The 17,357-nt window shown below is 53.2% G+C and overlaps 1 protein-coding gene across 1 annotated transcript; it reads left to right on the top strand.

Moving 5' to 3' along the window:
- The first annotated feature begins 8,267 nt into the window (after positions 1–8,267).
- Positions 8,268–15,815, top strand: LOC34618958. Its single transcript, XM_026336791.1, has 10 exons — positions 8,268–8,834; positions 9,246–9,746; positions 10,512–11,507; positions 12,088–13,121; positions 13,550–13,975; positions 14,293–14,450; positions 14,792–14,870; positions 15,128–15,254; positions 15,468–15,535; positions 15,740–15,815. The coding sequence occupies exons 1-10, from the start codon at positions 8,268–8,270 to the stop codon at positions 15,813–15,815; spliced, it is 4,032 nt and encodes a 1,343-aa protein (XP_026192576.1).
- The last annotated feature ends 1,542 nt before the right edge of the window (positions 15,816–17,357 follow it).

The following is a 17,357-nucleotide window of genomic DNA, read 5'->3' as shown; positions in this document are numbered from 1 at the left end:
AGAGTGTATGTATACATATATATATGTGTGTGTGTGTGTGCACAGCAGCTTTGCTGTCGCATGCACGACGGCTCAGTAGTGTGATTTGCAATTCTCCCAGTCGATAGGCGGGCTTGCATTAGTTTTGCGCATCTGGCTTGTTGACTCTGTCTCTTATGATTGCAAGGTCCTGCTGGAAGCGCCAATGCCCTGTCCACCCTGGCTTTCTAAGATCTAGAAACGACAGAATCGGAGGTGCGCTATGAGTCCCCTGCTCTTGAGCCGCGGCATGCGCTGCTGAGGCCAGCTGTTCTATGGATCGCATTTCTGCATCAGTCTGAGGCCGCACAAATGGATGTGACACAAGATGACGAGCCCATAAGGCGAGACGGGAGGATGCATAGGAGGGGAAGCGAAGAGTGCAGGGCTGACACGAGCATCAGCCGTTAGCAGTGAGGGGGGAAGCGACAAAGAGCTAGCTTTACAGCATGTGTAAAACGCAACAATATGCTGTCCAGCATGAGCATACGCTTTTCTGTCTCACCTGTCGAATATACTGCAACAACATCAGAGGAGGGAGAAGTGGCCACAGTGTGCGGCAGATGGTTCCTGTCTTGATGACGCCGGCGATGAACTGTGGAGACAGGTTTCGGTACTTCAGTCGATAAATCAGGCTCATGAAACATTGGGAATTCCATTTACCTCCTGCGGATCTCGCCTTTCCTCCTAGGCCTTCTGCTGCGCCTTCCATCTTACGCTGTGCTGCCGTCGCTGCTAGAGATGGCGGAAGGCGCTACTAGAATGTCGCTCATTCCTTAAGTGTGTAACAGTAGGAGGGATTTTCCACCGGCGTTGTTATGACTGCAGGCGTAGCCGGAAAAACCTTCATTTTTCCCTGCATGCAGCCCTTCCCCCAGGTACCTGATCTTGCGAGGCCCCCTGAGGCCCCTTTCCCCCAACATCAAATTCGTTATTATCACCCCTCCCAATCATTCGGCATGCTCAAAAGATACCTCGTTTCTGAAGGCTCATTGTCTGATTCGAGGAATTCCGCCCTGTTGCCTGAAGCGGTACCCCGTGTCTATCATGCGGGTTCCTTTAAAACCGGTTCCTATTACCCTGTAGTCCGGTGTGCCGTAGTTGCAGTGCGCTTTCTGTTTTCACCGTGACGGGTTTCGCCTACCTAAAACATTCCTTAATTCACCACCGGCAAAATTGAACTGTTGCGTGGACGCCTTTGCCTGCCCATGAGGCGGGGGATGGGGCGGCAGTACAGATGTGGTCCTTTACACATTTTTGAAGCCGCCACGAGGGTGCGAGTGACACAAAATGGGTGCGAGCCTTGAATCTTGATAGATTGCTGTGGCCACCGAATAAATTTTTCTTAGGCGAGAGTCGTGTAGGGGCGTGGTCCAGCGCTATACAATGACACTCCTCTGACGATCACTGTGAAGGGCGTTACTGCACTGAACACAGTATAACTAGTGGGGTCCTGGCGGCCTAAAATCGAACCAAGCGGTGGGCCTGTCGATCGTGCATCTCATTTTCTCTCTGCAACGACACATTACATTGACTTTTCTGACATGAAGCGAACTCCGCTGTGCGGGATGTTTGGAGTGCTCCCTACAACGGCGGCTTTCACTGAAAGCGGCGCAGGTATCAAAACATGGCTCAGCCGGAGCTACACCCACCCCTTCTGTAGAACAGTGTATTGTCAAGGCTCTCCTGAGTAAGTTAGTGCCAGCCTAACTGTGAAGGCCTAGGGTGCACTTGAAACTAGTTATATTAGACTGTGAAGTGATCACACATTCGCTGAATGATTCACCTATTCATGTATCTGATTTATTACAGCGTAGCATCAGCTCTACACAAGAAGACAAAGTGTAGTGTGCATGTTCGCTGAATGCGATGTGCGCCTAGCTGTGAACGCTTGGAGTGCTTGAGGGATGCAGCTACACACAGCTTCCTAGCTCTCTGACCCTCTTTGTATCCCACGATGGAACTCTAAAGGGATCAGGCAGGGGTAGGCGAAGTTCTTTAGTAAAGCTTTCAATAGCTTTTTCAGTGGCTTGTATTGAGTCTGGGGTAAAGTGTCTCGATACGAAGACCAGAAGTGAAGAGTTGCAGTTGATGGCTCCATATGATTTCATGCGGTTGCTTTTCCCAGTCCACTGGCTGTAGATGCATTGAAATTTCAGCTTCCCTACAACAGGTTTTTGGTATTGATCAATTTATGTGCTGTCATTATGCTGTTTCTTCTTGGCAACAAGCTGGGGGGTAAAACCGTATTAGTGATGAGATCTGCGGTAGTAAAGCATATTAAAGAGCCAGAGGCCGTCCTGTAAGCCGCAGTGATACGCTCCCTCAACATCTGGTCGAAAGGCATGGTTAGCAAGCCGATAAAGTGTCTACGGATGCGGCAGTGTAGTTCTTCCTACCGGCAAAGTATGATGAACATGAGTAAGGGCAAGTACTTGAGGATTTCATCGCTTCGCTGAAAATGTACCACGCTTTGCTTTCCCAGATGAAGAGGAGCCTGTAATCCTGACAGCGTGTATTTCAAAGGGAGAGGCACTTCAATGGTGGCCCGATATAAGCATAACAGCGAGCCTTGGAAGAGAAAAGCAAAACACGAAAGAATCTATCAGTAGATCATATATGAGTAAACATGAGACTGTGGTTTGCAGAATGCCACAACGTAAGCAGGCAGCTGGATTATCAGGGGTCTAACCCAGCATTACTCGAGGTGTCAGGTCATGTGGTCGCAGGGTGGGCAGCGATCCAGCTGTTAAACAACCGACTGGTGAGTGGGCCTACTGCAAACGATGGAGCACATAAGGATTCAGGAGCAACTGGGCACACTTTTTGTTTGTGCAGCGAATAGGGCTATCAAGGATAGAATGACAGCTGGGGATCCATAACGGGTCACTTGTGGGCAGAAAGGTCACATTGGCCTCGCATCGCTAGCGTTGCTTGACACTGGGTGGGCAGTGGAGCTGTTATCCGAGAAAACGCCACAGAGGTGAAATAGCTTGTGCATTCTTTAGCGCAATGTCTAAGTCGTAAGGTTGCTGAAGGGGAGCAGAATGTAAGGTCTCCTAGGGCTGTTGCACCTAAGTGCTTGTTTACGTCAGTGATGGTTGTGCTCAGCATGTTCCATGGTTTATTACGAAAGACAACTGCTCAGGAATCGAACAGCGCTTGCAGCAGCAACTTTCTGACAGTGTGGGAAATTTAGAAATACGCTTGCGCTTTTTGGCACAAATTTGTGTTGGTGCTAAGAAAGGATGGTGACGCTTGTGCGTCAGCCATAAGACCCTGTGCAAGATTTTATGAATCGAAGGCTTTCCATGGCTCACATTGGCGACTTACTTGACAACGAGCACGAACCAGCAGCTTACATCACATTTGACTTTTCTGGCACCTAACACATCTCCATTCCCGCTAATGAGACGCACAAAATGACGTTCCACACTCGCAATTGCAAACGGCAGCGTACCTGTCAGCCTCTTGAAATTGCCAATATCTTTCGCCGAGCTACAACAGCAAGCTTTTAGCTATTTTGTGAGTCTATCAAGGAAGAGTGATTGGCTGCCTCCATGGACTACGTCCTCGGCTCCACCCTAAACGTTCAGCGTCACCCACGGCACATACGCACAAGGCCTTCACTTGAGATGTTGCCGGATAAGCAGTAAAAAGTGAAGGCACGCGGGAGTTTGTGTACCATTATAACAGTTGTGCTTTTGGAATTCAGTGTTTCAGATGCAGGAATTGAGCGGATCCGCCAAAAAGATTGAAGCAATGGAGGCGTGGCCCTCTCCGTCACCCACGCTTTGGGACGTTGTGAAGTTTCATGGGCTTACGTTGTAACACGGAGATTTCATTAGTGGGTTTGCGTAATCGCTACCCCTTTAAGGCGTCTATCTCGGAAGCCGCAGGCCATCAGCCGAGCGTACGAGGCTACTTCCGCAACAAGGACGCTTCTCGGTCGACCTACAACTAATACAGTACTGGAGCTTTCCAATTGTGACACTGACCATTGACGTGTCTGTGGGTGCTATTTGCTCTCGTAAAACAAGAACCGAGCTCGCCACAACAACAAACGTGTTTTTCATTTTTATCTCTTCACTAAACCGAGCAAGGGCATCCAGTGGAGGAAAACGAACTCTTCTGCAGTATGGCATGGAATGCTACAATACAGGCATTATTTATGTGGGCATTCTCCTCCTGTCTAGATTGACCATCAGCCTTAATTGTACCTCGCAAACTGTTTGTAGAATTTTTGTTGGTTCGAGTTGGGCGCTGAGATGGGTGCCTCCTGCACTTCGACTCAGGCGCAGTATATAAAGGATCTATCCAACGTAGCTGGGAAGTATCTTGCGCGAAGACCCAACGTTTTACCACTTGGCGCTCGCTCACTCTTGTCTGTGCTGATCTAAGGTTTTGATTGAAAGAACGTGCATCGTACGCTTTTACCAATCATGCATCCGCTACAATTGGCGAATTCCAGAATGACATAAGGCTGCAGCATTACCATGCTGAGAATGACCTTCTGAGGTTCAAAAATCAAATTTCTCATTTCAATGGAAATGTTCTCATGGTTCTTCTAACGCTCTAGGGTGCGCTTTGCGGCGAAGGATATAGCGCTATCACGCCCACAATGTCAGCAGCTGACGGCGCAAGGGCTTTCAAACCCGACCTTTTGCAAAGCCGTTGTCTGCTGAAAAGCTGAGCCGACCCTACTTTGTAGTTGATTTGCCGGAGGTCAAGGCCCATGAGGGCATCTACGTCGCTCTTGACAAACTCGGCCAAGAAGCCCATTTTGTCCATTGCTGTACCTCTGTCCTGGCCCAGAAATTCACGCAATTATTATCGACTAATGTATTGAGGCATTGCGGGTTCTCCAGAAAACTTATTACTGAGAGGGATGCGAAATCCATCGTCTGTACGTTTCGGCGTACCCTCTATAACCCGCCTGCATATCGACAGTATGGCCACCGGGGACTACACTGAGGCAGATAGGCAAACAGAGCGCACTGCACTCTTCTGCAGCATTTGCGACTGCACGCTCGCAAAACATCTCATCGTCTCACTTTGTCTGCTCCCTTGTGTTGTGTAGATTTATTACACAACCGCATGCTGTTGTACCTGTCGCTCTCCTGCACTCTTGCCCGTGAAGGCCATCTTAGATCCGGGCCTGAACTCGGCGGTTTGGCATCAGCAGCCACCCTCAGCGGTAAAAATATTGAGAGAGCTGTTGGTCTGTGCCCAACCATATGTGGGAAGCAATCAGGGACTATAACTACATGACTACAATGGGTAGCGGTCGGCTGTTCGGTTTGGGACTGGAGAACATATTCTGGTAGATCGACAGGCAAACAGAGTACATGGAACAGCAAATCTACACAGACGTTTGTGGCCAGGTGCCTAACCACTAGCGATTGTCTCATCTATCAAGGCTCGCTCTTATTCCATCGCTTTCCCCAAAGGTGAATATAGATGACTCAGGACTATTAATATTGGCCTCCTACAAGATTTTAAAATTCATTGAGCGGCACATGGATTTTACTGCGTTGGAAATTACACTCTCCGGTGGTGAAGGAGCCGCAGGGGCCATAGATATGCTGAGTTCTACGACTAGTGAGCGCCTAAGATGCGCTGGACGGAAGCTTCTTCTGGCGAGGTGGGGTGGTAAAAGCTCAGTGGTCGACAGAGAAGTAGTTGCAAGCTTCTTTGCTTGTAGAACACCTCACAGATTTGTTTGGCCTACAACAGTGGCCGCTACGGCTTGCGACACCTTGCCACACCTTGCTCTTCTCTGTAGCTGTCTTTTTTTCCAGCATCGCATGTTCTGCATGAGATACTTGCTGTCGCCTACGAGTATTGCATGAGCAACTCCAGACTATAGTTATCAGTGTGATTTTTAGACCCAGATTTATGCGCAGGTACTCAGAGGCATGTTGGTTGTACACTTTTGCCAAGGGTCTTGTGTGGCTTGAAAATCGACTTTGCTGCTCGCACCGACCGTATCACCAGGCGTAGATTAGCTCTATGATTTTTACTGGAGTTTGCATTAAGTCTGTCATTGACTATCTCCTTGGGGAAATCTTGAGCTTTACAGGTGATGTCCGCTTGACAATTCGTCCACCGCCTCTTTTTAGTTGTAGTGCAATCAAATAATTTGAAGGTCACGCGTACATCAGGTAGCAAAGCGAAACCGGAAAACTCCGAGGGGATCAAAAGGGGGCTAGAAGTTGCAGCGTAATGCTTCATTTAAGGTCTCCGTACGGCGATACCCAACACCTGACTAGATACAAACCGTTTGAAGTAGAGAATTACTGAGTGATTTCACAAAAGCTTCTCCCGCTGCCCGCGATCCTCAGAATACACGAAATAATGGGCGGCGGAGAGTTGGGGTGCGCGAAGCTGCACCCGCTAAGCACTAAAAGTGATCATAGCTAGTTGCACACCACACCTAGCGCAAATGCACACAATATCGCGTCATCTAGTATCGAAGTAACGGTACTGTGCGATAACGAAGGCATACGAACAGACACGCTAGTGAGTTAAAACTTCTATCTTTAAATGTAATTCGTGTCAATAGCACGGAACCAAGCGTACTTCAACCCTTGTACACACACAGTACAGTTACAGTGAGGATCTAAAGGTTTCGGGGCTTCAACTACAGTTGTAGATAATTAAAAATGACATCAATATGAAGAAGCCGTAGACTAGAGGGAGAAAGAAGCCCAATGTGAAGAGAACTAAAGGCAGCGCAAGGAGCTTTCCACATAGCTGCGTCGGGAGCAGCTGTGCTAACGGGAGGTTATTCTACAACGAGCAAACGTAATTCTAATCAGCTACAGCAACCTGGAGCCTTTTAAGTGGTTTACTTAAGCAAAGACATGGGCAGGTTGAGACTTTGACTAGTTGAACTGGGTATCGTGGCGAAACAAGCATGTTCTGAACCACACGGGACTAACTGGTCGGGCAGGACTGGCATTGGAGCTAAGTCGACTGAGTAGAGCCTCTGGCAAGACTTGTGGAGGTTAGATGGGCCAAAAGCGAAGTATTTCCAGGCTCAAGAGTAGGATTTAAACGCCTTTAGAGCAGCAGCACGGGTGGTAGCAGGCCACACAGAGCCCTAAGTCCTACCTCGAAGACGCAACAGACCCCAGCAGCATATAGAACAAGGGAACTCATGTGAATGCGTGACTAACTCCCTGCCGGCATCAAACGGGGAACAGGCTTTCGCCTAGCTAATCGTCTCCTTGAACACATGCTCCCTGGAAGACCATCCACCGAATCCACCGACGTCGATTGCGTTCACTGAGCCCCCAGCTCCTCCGAAGCAGCGAACAAGATCGCCACTGGCGTGTCAAAATGCATTATAGGCCGACACTTGCAGTTTAGGGCGAGCTATGAAGGTCGCAGCAGGAGTTTGGGTGCTGCTGCGTGTGTGTGTCTGAGCGACCCCACCGCCAACATAGGGGGGGTGCAGGGGTATGTGCAGTATGGGGGCAGCAGCAGGTGCTGCTACGGCTGCTGCTGCCGCATTATAACGTTGCGTCTGCTTGGTATTTTGCCTTAATGCTAAGAGAGAGCCAGTAGCTGCAGCAGGGCCCCGCGCACTTGATGATGCGAAAGGATCAGTAGGGCCCCCTCCCCGCGTCCCCCCCTCACCGGGCTTCTGTCTGCTGGAGAGTGCAACCATTGATTGTTTGTCTTTTCCCCCTGTGACTTCTCCTCGCACTCTGCGATCTTGTTTTTTCGCTGTCTCGATCTGTCTCTGCCGCCGGATGCGGTTTGCCGCTACAGCCGCTGCGGCTGCTGCTACCCCTCTACGGCCTGGCGGTCGAAGCAGTAGCAGCAGATAGAGCACAGCAACAGGCGCATCACGCCTTTCGATTCATCCTGTCACTCCCAAGAACACAGTTCACTTTGGAGGGCTTCCGTCTATTGCTCCGGCGAGAAGCGGTGTCCGTTGCTCACACAGGGGCCCTGTGGAGCGGCACGTCTCCCGCTTGCGCGTGCGGCAGCGGCAATAGCAGAAAACACAAGACACCAGGCCCCGCTACGAAAGCTGTATGTGCGGCGCAGCTGCAGCAGAGAGAGACTTTTGCAGGAGCAGCAGCAGCAGGAGCAGTAGCAGCAACACCAGAAGTCTCTGCGTGCCAATGGATCCGCAGCAGCCGCAGCAGCAGCAACAGCCTCCTCCTCTGGCGGCTCCCGTAGGGTTGGCGTGTTCGCCGCTCATCGGAGCAAACTTAGGCACCAGCAGCAGCACGATGGGGGCCCCACCGGTCGTTCCCGCAGAGCTAGGGGGCCCCGGGGAGGTCGTGGAGGCCCCTGGCCTTGCAGCGGGGGCCCCCGCGTCGCTATTATTCAAGAGTTCGGTGCTTCCAGCTCTCGGCGCGAATGAGTCGAGACAAGGGGAGTGTAACAGCAAGCCTCTAGACAGAGGTGCTCCCTCAGACCCCTTCCCGACTCCTGAGGCTAAGGCTCCACGCAATGCTGCTTTCTCAGTAGTTCAATCAGCGGCGTTCGGGGGTCCATCGTGCTGTCTGACTGCTGCGGGAGGAGACGGTGGGGAACGGGATAATGGAGGCTTGCTCTCCGAATCCTTCTTCGACCCTGCAGCAGCAAACAGTCCCTCTGCCTCTTCCGACGTCCAACACGGTAGCCCCCAGCTGGCAGGCTTTATTTCGCATGGCTACAGTGTCTCGCCAGCTAACAACTCCCCTGTCGCAGATGGGGGCCCCTTCTCGGGGGGGGCGACCGCTGAGGGTCTCTTCGGCTTCAGGGAGAGGCAGCTCTTCGCCCTCCAGCAGCAGCAGCAACAGCTGCACCAGCAGCTCGCCGACAACAGCCTTTCGCAGCAGCAGCAGGAGCAGCAGCAGCAGGAGCAGCAGCAGCAGCAGCAACAACAACAACAACAGCAGCCGTTTCTTTCTTCTTCGCCGATTGCGGCCATAGCCACCACTGCTGCAGTGGGCAGAAGGGCGTCGCTCAAGAGGGGGCCTTTCGAAGGGGCCCCCTCCCTCGCCGAAAGAATGCTTGCAGCAGAAAGCATCCGCCACACTCGCGGCACAGTTGCGGGTATCATGAGGCCCGCTGCTGCTGCTGCTGCTGCTCCTGCTGCTGCTGCCGTCTCAGCGACGCCCCTTGCAGCAGGAGCAGCGACTGCCACTGCGTCTGGCGCCTCATCCTGCGGGGGCGTCGTCGCGAGCAGCAGCAGGCAGCAACAGCTGCAGCAGCAGCAGCAGCGCGCCCGCGCCACTGCGACAGCAGCGGCAGAGGGTCTGCAGCAGGAACAGGATACCATGAGTGCAACGGAGGGCGAAGATGCAGCGGGAAATTCCGCTGGCGCAGACATGCAGCAGCAGCAGCAGCAACGCCTGCGGGGGTCGCGTGTCGCGGCTAAGAGCAGCGTTCGTCTGAGCCGTCTGGCTGCAATGAGGCGTCGGAAGGTTCGGAGGCAGTGCAGTCATCGGGGTGCCGACTTTCCCGTAGCAGCAGCAGGGGGGGCAGAGGAGGGGAATAACGGAGGCAGTGGAGGTCCCCAGCTGCCTGCTTTCGCGTTTCAGAGGAGCTGTCTGTCTGTCCGCTTGGGAGAGCTCGTGAGGAGGGCTATGCGGGAGCAGCACAAAGTCGTGTGGATGGACAGAAGCGATGCGAGAGGCCTCCTGCCTCTCCCTGGTCTCGAGGAAGAAGGCACATACCTTGTCTGGACAGAGAAAGGGGCTGATGTTCTCGTGGAAATACAGGTAACTCTTCACTAGGCACGAGTTCGCCGTGTCTCTTCGACTCTCAGATAGGTGTGTGTGCATGGGTGTGTTTGTGTGTTGTGTGTTTGTGTGTATGGGTGTGTTTATGTATGTGTATGGGTGTGTCGGTGGGTGTGTTTGTATGGGTGTCGGTGTGTTGTGTGTTTGTGTGTATGGGTGTCGGTGTGTTGTGTGTTTGTGTGTATGGGTGTGTGTATGGGTGTCGGTGTGTATGTGTATGGGTGTCTGTGTATGGGTGTCGGTGTGTGTATGTCCATGTCTGTGTGTATGTGTGTATGTGTATGTGTGTGTATGTCCATGTCTGTGTGTTGTGCGTATGTTTTTGTGTGTGTATGTCCATGTCTGTGTGTTGTGCGTATGTTTTTGTGTGTGTATGTCCATGTCTGTGTGTTTGTGTGTATGTGTATGTGTATGTGTATGTCCATGTCTGTGTGTATGTGTGTATGTGTATGTGCGTTCGTCGCTGTCGCACATATACTGCGCCCCGCACATACGCGTTAGTGCCACCCATATGCAGTCTATTGCCTCAAATTAGGCGCAAACAGGCTGTTTAGATTCTTGACGGGAGTTTTCGCTGTTAGGCTTAGGGGTCCTGCCCTTTTAGATCCCTCTTCCCCAGCCCCTCTTTCTGCTCTCTTCACCGTGTCTGTCTGTGCCGCCTGCTCCGTCTTACCCCAGCCCAACTTCTTTTTCCGTGTGCTGCTGTTTGGTGTTGCTTTAAACGCCGCTTTCTGCGACGCGCAGCACGTCTTGCCGTCCTACCTGTGCCCTGTCTCGTGCTCAAGTCGAGAACGGCAGAACCTGCGGCCCTTCTTGGTCCTCTCCTCGGCTTCTCTTGCGTGTCTCTTCGAAGGAGTCTTGCGACGGCAGGGTGTTTTGGTGTATTCCAAGCCGAAAGTGGTATCGCTGCGGACTTACACGGTTGGCAAGAAGAGTCGCGCTGCTCTAGCGTTCTCCCTCCCCGAGGCGGATGCGCAGTTCGGGGGGAACCCCGCTGCTGCAGCGAATCAGTCTCACCAACAGGGAGATCTGCAGGCAGAGGGAGCTGGGGGGAGCACTAGCGCTAGCAATAGAAGCCTTTCCCAGTGTCAGAGAGCGGAGACGCCGCGAGCCGTCTCCCCCTCGCCAAGGAGCGCTGCGGCAGTGGCTTCGCCGGAGGGTCGAAAGGGTCGCACTGGGGGGCCCCCCACGGGAGCGACAGGGGCCCCCCCGATAATGGATATGCAGCTGCACTATCTGACGAAGAAGGGCCGGGTGATTGGGGAAGATTATGTCTTTTACAGGAGAAGAACTTGTGACGACGAAGGGGCTGCCCTCTACAATCTCTCCGTTTCCGTGAAAAGACAACCCAAGACGTGCAGCAAGCACCACTTTCGCTTCGACGCGCTGCCCCCCAAAATCGCCATCCCCAAAAGTGCGGAAACACCCTCCTCGGCAGTTGCTGCTGCCGCGGCAGAAGACGAAGAGGACGCTGGAACGGTAAAAGCGGCAGCGGCGGAGAGTGCAGCCGCAGAGCTGCAGCCGCTAGCAGCCGAGGCAGAGGCATTGCAACAGCTAGAACTCGAGAAAGAGCGATACATCCTAGAAAGAGACAGGGGCGGCTGGCGAGGCTGGGTTTACGCAGAAGACAATTGCGACCTCGGAGGATACGATGCTGCCTTACAACTCCCTGCAGCTCTCGCCAGCGAAATTCGCGTGCTGCTCGGCTTGCAGCCCTCCATTATGGCCCATAGATGCAAGTAAGAACTCTGAGAGAGCTCTTTTTCCCCCTTAAAGAAGGCTTTTCCGCCCCCCTTGGCAACTCCTAATAGAAGGTAGCTTCCCATTGTGGGGGATGTATGCTGTCTTCCTCTAAGGCTTCACGGTACGAGCCTTGGATGGCCTCATACAGAGCCCCAAGCCTCGGCTGAAAAAACTACTGAATCTGTGAACCCTTTAGCTGGTTGTCTCCCAGTTTTTCAGTTGGCACTACTTTTAGGGAACGAAGCTTATTCCAGCTTGAATGGAGCTCGTTGCTAGACAGTTTTCCTTTGTTGGTCGCTGGGCTTACAGCTCCCGAGTTGCCTGAGATATAAGATATGTGTGCAATGCTCCTTTGTCACCGCATGCATGCTCTGTCGGCGGTTCCCCCTGCGTCTCCTCCCGCACGCGTCCTCGACGAGGGGGTGTTTGGAAGGGCCAGCTAACACCGAAAGACGCTGGCGATGGTGTCTTATCTTGTCCTCTTCGCCTGTCCCCTTTACCCTGTTTCGCACTTGCCCACGGTGCTGCTGCTGCTGCTGCTGCTCCTGCGTGCAGTGTCTCTCTGGCAAACCACCGCATAGTCTCGTCTTTGCAACGTCGCTGCCGCTTCTTTGTCTTGTCTGCTGAGGGCGACGAGCGAATTGGCGAGGTGCGCCCCTTCGGAGATCCCAGACAAGGAGCAGATGAATCGTGGGCGGCCTATAGGCAACAGCAGATAAAGTGTGGGGCCTCTATTGGTGCTGCCGAGCAGCAGCAGCAGCAGCAGCAGCTGCAGCTCGGGCAAGTCAAAGACGAGGAAGAGGAGGATGCGGCTCCTGTGGAGCAGAAGCAGCAGCAGCAGCAGCCACAGCGACAGGCGGAAATTGCTGGACGTACACGGGGAAGGGCCAAGAGAGCTGGTGGCAGTTCTGCAGCAGAAGACGAATTGACAGGCTCGCAGCAGCAGCAGCAGCACCGCGGGCGCAACTCCCGACGAGGCGATGCCGCGGATGGAGACGCTGGTGATGCCAGCATGGTGCAAGCGAAGCATGCAGCAGAGGAGGAAGAGGGGGCAGCAACACGAGCAGCAGACGAGGCCACTACTGCAACGGGAGATGGTGAGGGGACGGCGTTTGAGGGCAAGTCTGAAGTCGATGGGTTCAAGGGGAGTGGTGCAGGCGCCAAGCAATCGCAGGAGGATGTGGAAGGCAAAGAAGAACCTCTTGCGCATGTTGAGAGGGCGACAACAGGATCGCTCAAGGAAGGGCAGAAGGACCTCAACACGGATTTGACTGGGGGGGGGGGCACTTGTGAGACGATGGAAGACACAGGAGTCGCACCAACTGGGCTAACCGCAGGCGGGGGTAGCGTCTCGGGAGGAGGAACAACTTATCAAGACGGGGAAGAGGAGTCTTACATAGTGCTCGGGGAGCTCTCTGCCGAGTCTCTTACGACAGCAGACAGCTCGTCGCTCGTCTCGTCCATACGGCTCCCCCCCGGCTGCCGCATCGAGGTGGAATTTCCCACCGAGTTTCATTCCTTCATGGAAGTTGACAGAGTGCGAGTCGCCAGCAAAGGGGAGATCCGCAGCGCCCTAGCGAAGCTCAAGGCCTATGCTGAGCAGCTCAACAAGTCAGATGCGCAAAACATAGATAGACCACAATAATAGAGTTGTGCATCCCATCACCCCCAGAGGCACATGCATGCTTATGGACTGGCTGTTCGCTTCGGGTTCTGTCTGGTTTGCTTCATTCATGTCTATGTGTGTGTGTCTGTGTGTGTATGTGTGTATGTCTCTTTCTGTGTGTCTGTGTCTGTGTATGTCTCTCTCTGTGTGTCTGTGTGTGTGTATGTCTCTCTGTGTGTATGTGTGTATCTCTCTGTGTGTGTATGTGTGTATGTCTCTGTGTGTGTGTGTGTCTGTGTGTATGTGTCTCTTTGTGTGTGTGTCTCTCTGTGTGCCCTTCTGTCCATGTGTATCTCTGGTATGCGTCTTCTTAAAAGAAGGATTTTATTTTCATGAAGATGCTTTTCTGTGCTTGACCGGGGTGTACGTGCAGGTCCCTTGACTTTTCAGCGATTAACTTGGCGCAGAACGCAACCAATCTGTACTGGAATCTGAGTCGCTTTGATAGGGGGGGTTGCGTGGAGGCAGCATTGCAATCTTTATGTCCGTCCTGCGGCTTGAGGCTGAAGCGGCGAAGAGCCTGCAGCAGCAGCGCATCTGCTGGCGATGAGAAACAAGGAAAGCGTGGCAAGGGGGGCCTTACTGTCTCTCGGGATCAGCGACGACAAAACGAGGCAGATGCGTTTTACGATTTCATGGCGGCAGAGTTTTCAAAGAGGAGCCAAAGGCTGAAGCAGAGGAAGGAAGAGCTTGGGGAGACGTTAAAAGAGAACAAGAAAATCAGATTGCCTGCGACAGTGGATGGCGGGGATGTGGCTCTCATCAATGCATTCATTGATGCAGAGACAGGACTCATCAAGTAAGGGCGCTCCCCGTTGGTGCATGCAGAGGTGTAGGTGACACCTCCTCTGCGTATTTGCCGCTCGAGGCTGAGAGAGACACGCCTCAGGAGCATGAAAGGAAAGGCAGCAGTAAAAGTAGGAGGGAGGGGGCTGGATAGGACGGCAAGCAGGCATGGCAAGTAGAATACGAAGCTCCAAAGAGGAGGGGGCCAAATACGCTCAGTCTCTTTTTGCAGCGCACAGAAAGAAACACCCTCTACAGAAAGGAATGTCTTTTCAAGGCTTCAAAGAAGTGCGTGTGTGTGTGTGTGCTTGTGCCTCTTTGGCGCTCCAGGCGGCCCTTTTCTTTGGCCTCTGCTTCCCAGCGCCGCATTTTATACATTCACTGCTTGCGCAACAATTTTCACGCGAACGTAAGGCTCAGCAGACTACCAGGCAAGGGCCGTGCAGTCTTGGCGGCAGATGTGATAAGGAAAGATGACTTTGTACTAGGTACGACTAGCACTGTCACGCCCCTTCTCAGTGCGACTTTTTACTCGCCCCCCTTCCTTCTCCCCTCGTGCCTTGACTCCTCCTAATGATGTCTTCGTCTCTGCGTTGCTCTTGCGTGCTCCTCCTGGCGCACTGGCGGTTGACGTGGAGACAGTCTTGTCAAGTGTAGCTCCCCGTCGCTCGCCCCTGTCTCCAAAAACGTCAAAGTCTTCTGTATCCTGCTTGCTGCGACATTGCCTCCTTGCTCTCTGCCTTCTCTGTCCATTTCCGCGGGTGCTCTTTGAACCCGCATATCCAAAATTTTTCTCAGTCATCTGTCCTTTGCACTCTGTGCGCTCAAGAATACAAGGGCGAGCTCTGCTCGGAGAGAGAGGCCAGGGAGAGAGACATTCGCTATGACCGTTCCAAGTGCTCCAAGGGGTATATATATATATATCTACATATGTAGAGAGAGAAAGAGAAAGTGAAATAGGAAGAAAGAGAAAGAGATAACTCGTTCTCACTGTCTAAGAAGGGGGGCTTGGGGTTAGGGGCTTGCACTTGCCTGCATGCGCGATGACTGTGTTTCCTCCTTCGTGTTGCACCGTCGTGCCTCTCTGTGCGGGTGTCAACCTTTGGTGTAGTTGCTGCACCCACCTCGGGGTGCTGTAGAGCTTGGCGTGGCGGCTTGTGTGCAGGAGTTTCATGTTTTATTTTAAATACAAGGAGAGGCAAATGAGCATCGATGCGACAGAGGAACGCCTTGAGTTCGGTCCCGCGCGGCTCATCAACCACTCTAGAAAAAATCCGAATCTCAAACCCAAGGTAAGGAAGGCAATGTCCATTCCTTGGGAGAGGCGTGTTCTCGCGTGGGGGGTGGGAGAGAGAACGAGAGTAGAAAGACGACAGACAGAGCGAAGGGCAGCGCAGCTGACGCTAAGGAGGAGGCGGGGCACACGAAAGGGCAGGCGGCAACAGAATGCAAGGCAGAGGAGAATGAATGGATGAGTTTCTGCGTATGGGTGATGTCTTGGCCAGGCGGAGGCTCTGGACGGCGACTCCAATGATCTACGGCTCTTTTTCGTTGCTCTAAGGGACATAGACGAGTAATCATCAACCCTAGTAGCAGGTTCTCCTAGCTTTAAAAGAAGCGAACCGGCAACAGCAAACGGGTTCAGCACCATTTACTCCTCGTGTTGGCAGCCTCCAGAGTGTGGCGTTACAGTGCATAAGGGGATTTTAGCGCTCCTAGATCTTTAAAAGGGCCTAAGAGCGACTGGCTATTTTGTATGCTTTTAATGTGCGTTTAGGGGCGAGGAGCTGCTGGTTGACTACGGGGAACGTGACCCAGAGGCCCTCAAGCAAAACCCCTGGCTCAACGAATAGGGGCAGCAAACACAATGGCAGGAAAAGCAGGGGAATAGAACCATGCGTCATGCATATGAAAGTCTGGTATTAGAACATTTGTGACTCTTTTTACTATTGCTTCTGCCGCCTCCGCTACTCCTGCGATTTGCATGTATCTTGGCCGCGGGAAAGTTGACGGCGCACAGCACAAAGTACTGTCTATTTGGCAGGAGAATTCATGGTTCTCCCGAAATTTGCATGAGAGAAGCATGCGAGCGGGGCAAAGGGAAAATCGGGGATTCGCACGTGGGGGCGGGCGCGATCAGCTAGCCTGAGACGGCAGGGAGAAATAGAAGGGTTGAGAGGGAGGTAGAACTAGGAAGGCGGGAGTCATCTGCTAGGTAATAGGCTCAGATGCATACAGGAGGACAGCCTTGTTTTCTGCTTTCTCTCCCCCAGAGAAACTTGAATGTATGTGGGGACGTTAGCTGAGTGGTGGCTTGGGCGGGGTAGCTTTTGAGGGTCACCTTCCTCCTACGCACACGACCGGAGTTCAATGAATTCAGGTGTGCCGCTGCGTCGGGTGAATTTTGTCGGATCAAGAGTTAGGAGTGGTTATCCAGAGTTCTTGCGTTGAGACGGTTCCGAGTTGCGTGTCTGTGGGTGTATGGTGACACTCCCGATCGCTGGCCGTAAAAAAGTTGAACTGTTGTGACCGGATACTAGCCTCCTCAAAGAACGCGAAAGACACCAAAAAGCTTGCTCTCCCTCGCGGGAACGGTAGCCTTTCGCTGTGTCACCCCTGGCGCGGCTTGGCCCCCTGGCACAGGGCGCATGCACTGCGTGCCGACGCTGGGGCTGCGCCAGAAGGCGTTAACGAAAAAAGCCAGAAAAACGTTGGAAATGACTCGGTGTGGGCTATTTGGACTCAGAGGAAGAAGAAAGAACGTTCAAGGGGCAAGGGCCCCATGCGCAGCTTGCTTGGGGGGCCCTCACAGCCGCAGACAGCCGCTGCCGCTGGCCGTCGCTTCTCTTCCCTAATTCACCTTTCTGTGGGGTCCAGGCTATTCGGAGGCTTGCAGCTGTAGGTATTGCTGGTGCGCATCGCAGCCATGAGACCGCAGCAGCAGCTCGGAGAAATCCGGGTGTGTGTGTCACTGTCTCAAGCCAGATTCTTCTCTGGAGATCGTTTTCGCTGCGTGCTTACCCTAGAGCGTGTTGAGGCATCGGGAGCTGCGCAGTCGGCGAGACAGGACGGAGAACTTCGTGGACAGACCACCGAACTCGAAGCGCTGGTGGTTCAGTTATGCGGTGTAGTGACATGCCTTCGGAGGGGTGAAGGGGCGTCCGGCCCTTTGCTCTCCGTGTTACAGCAGCCGCAACAGCAGCTGTACAGACACCTTGCTGCCCCTTGGCTGGTCAGCAGCAGCACATGCAACGCAGCAGCGAGTGCGGCTGCCACTGCTGCTGTTGCCGCGGCAGCAGAAGGGGATCTGCCGAGCAGCCCCCCTTCATGGCATGGGGAAACGGATCCCCTTGCGTTGCAGCAGCAGCTGCTGCAGGACCCTGCTGCTGCCGCGG

The sequence above is a fragment of the Cyclospora cayetanensis genome, unplaced genomic scaffold (genome assembly GCF_002999335.1).
Source record: "Cyclospora cayetanensis isolate NF1_C8 unplaced genomic scaffold, CcayRef3 CcayRef3_contig_148, whole genome shotgun sequence".
NCBI lineage: Eukaryota > Apicomplexa > Conoidasida > Eucoccidiorida > Eimeriidae > Cyclospora > Cyclospora cayetanensis.
The sequence above is the reverse complement of the archived record's forward strand: the minus strand, read 5'-3'. Positions and strand labels throughout refer to the sequence as shown.

Coding starts and splice junctions, on each gene's coding strand:
- LOC34618958 (XM_026336791.1), top strand. CDS start 8,268: ATGGGGGCCCCACCGGTCGTTCCCGCAGAGCTAGGGGGCCCCGGGGAG. Junction 13,976..14,292: donor GCAGAGACAGGACTCATCAA/GTAAGGGCGCTC, acceptor TTGGCGCTCCAG/GCGGCCCTTTTCTTTGGCCT. Junction 14,451..14,791: donor GAAAGATGACTTTGTACTAG/GTACGACTAGCA, acceptor TGTGCGCTCAAG/AATACAAGGGCGAGCTCTGC.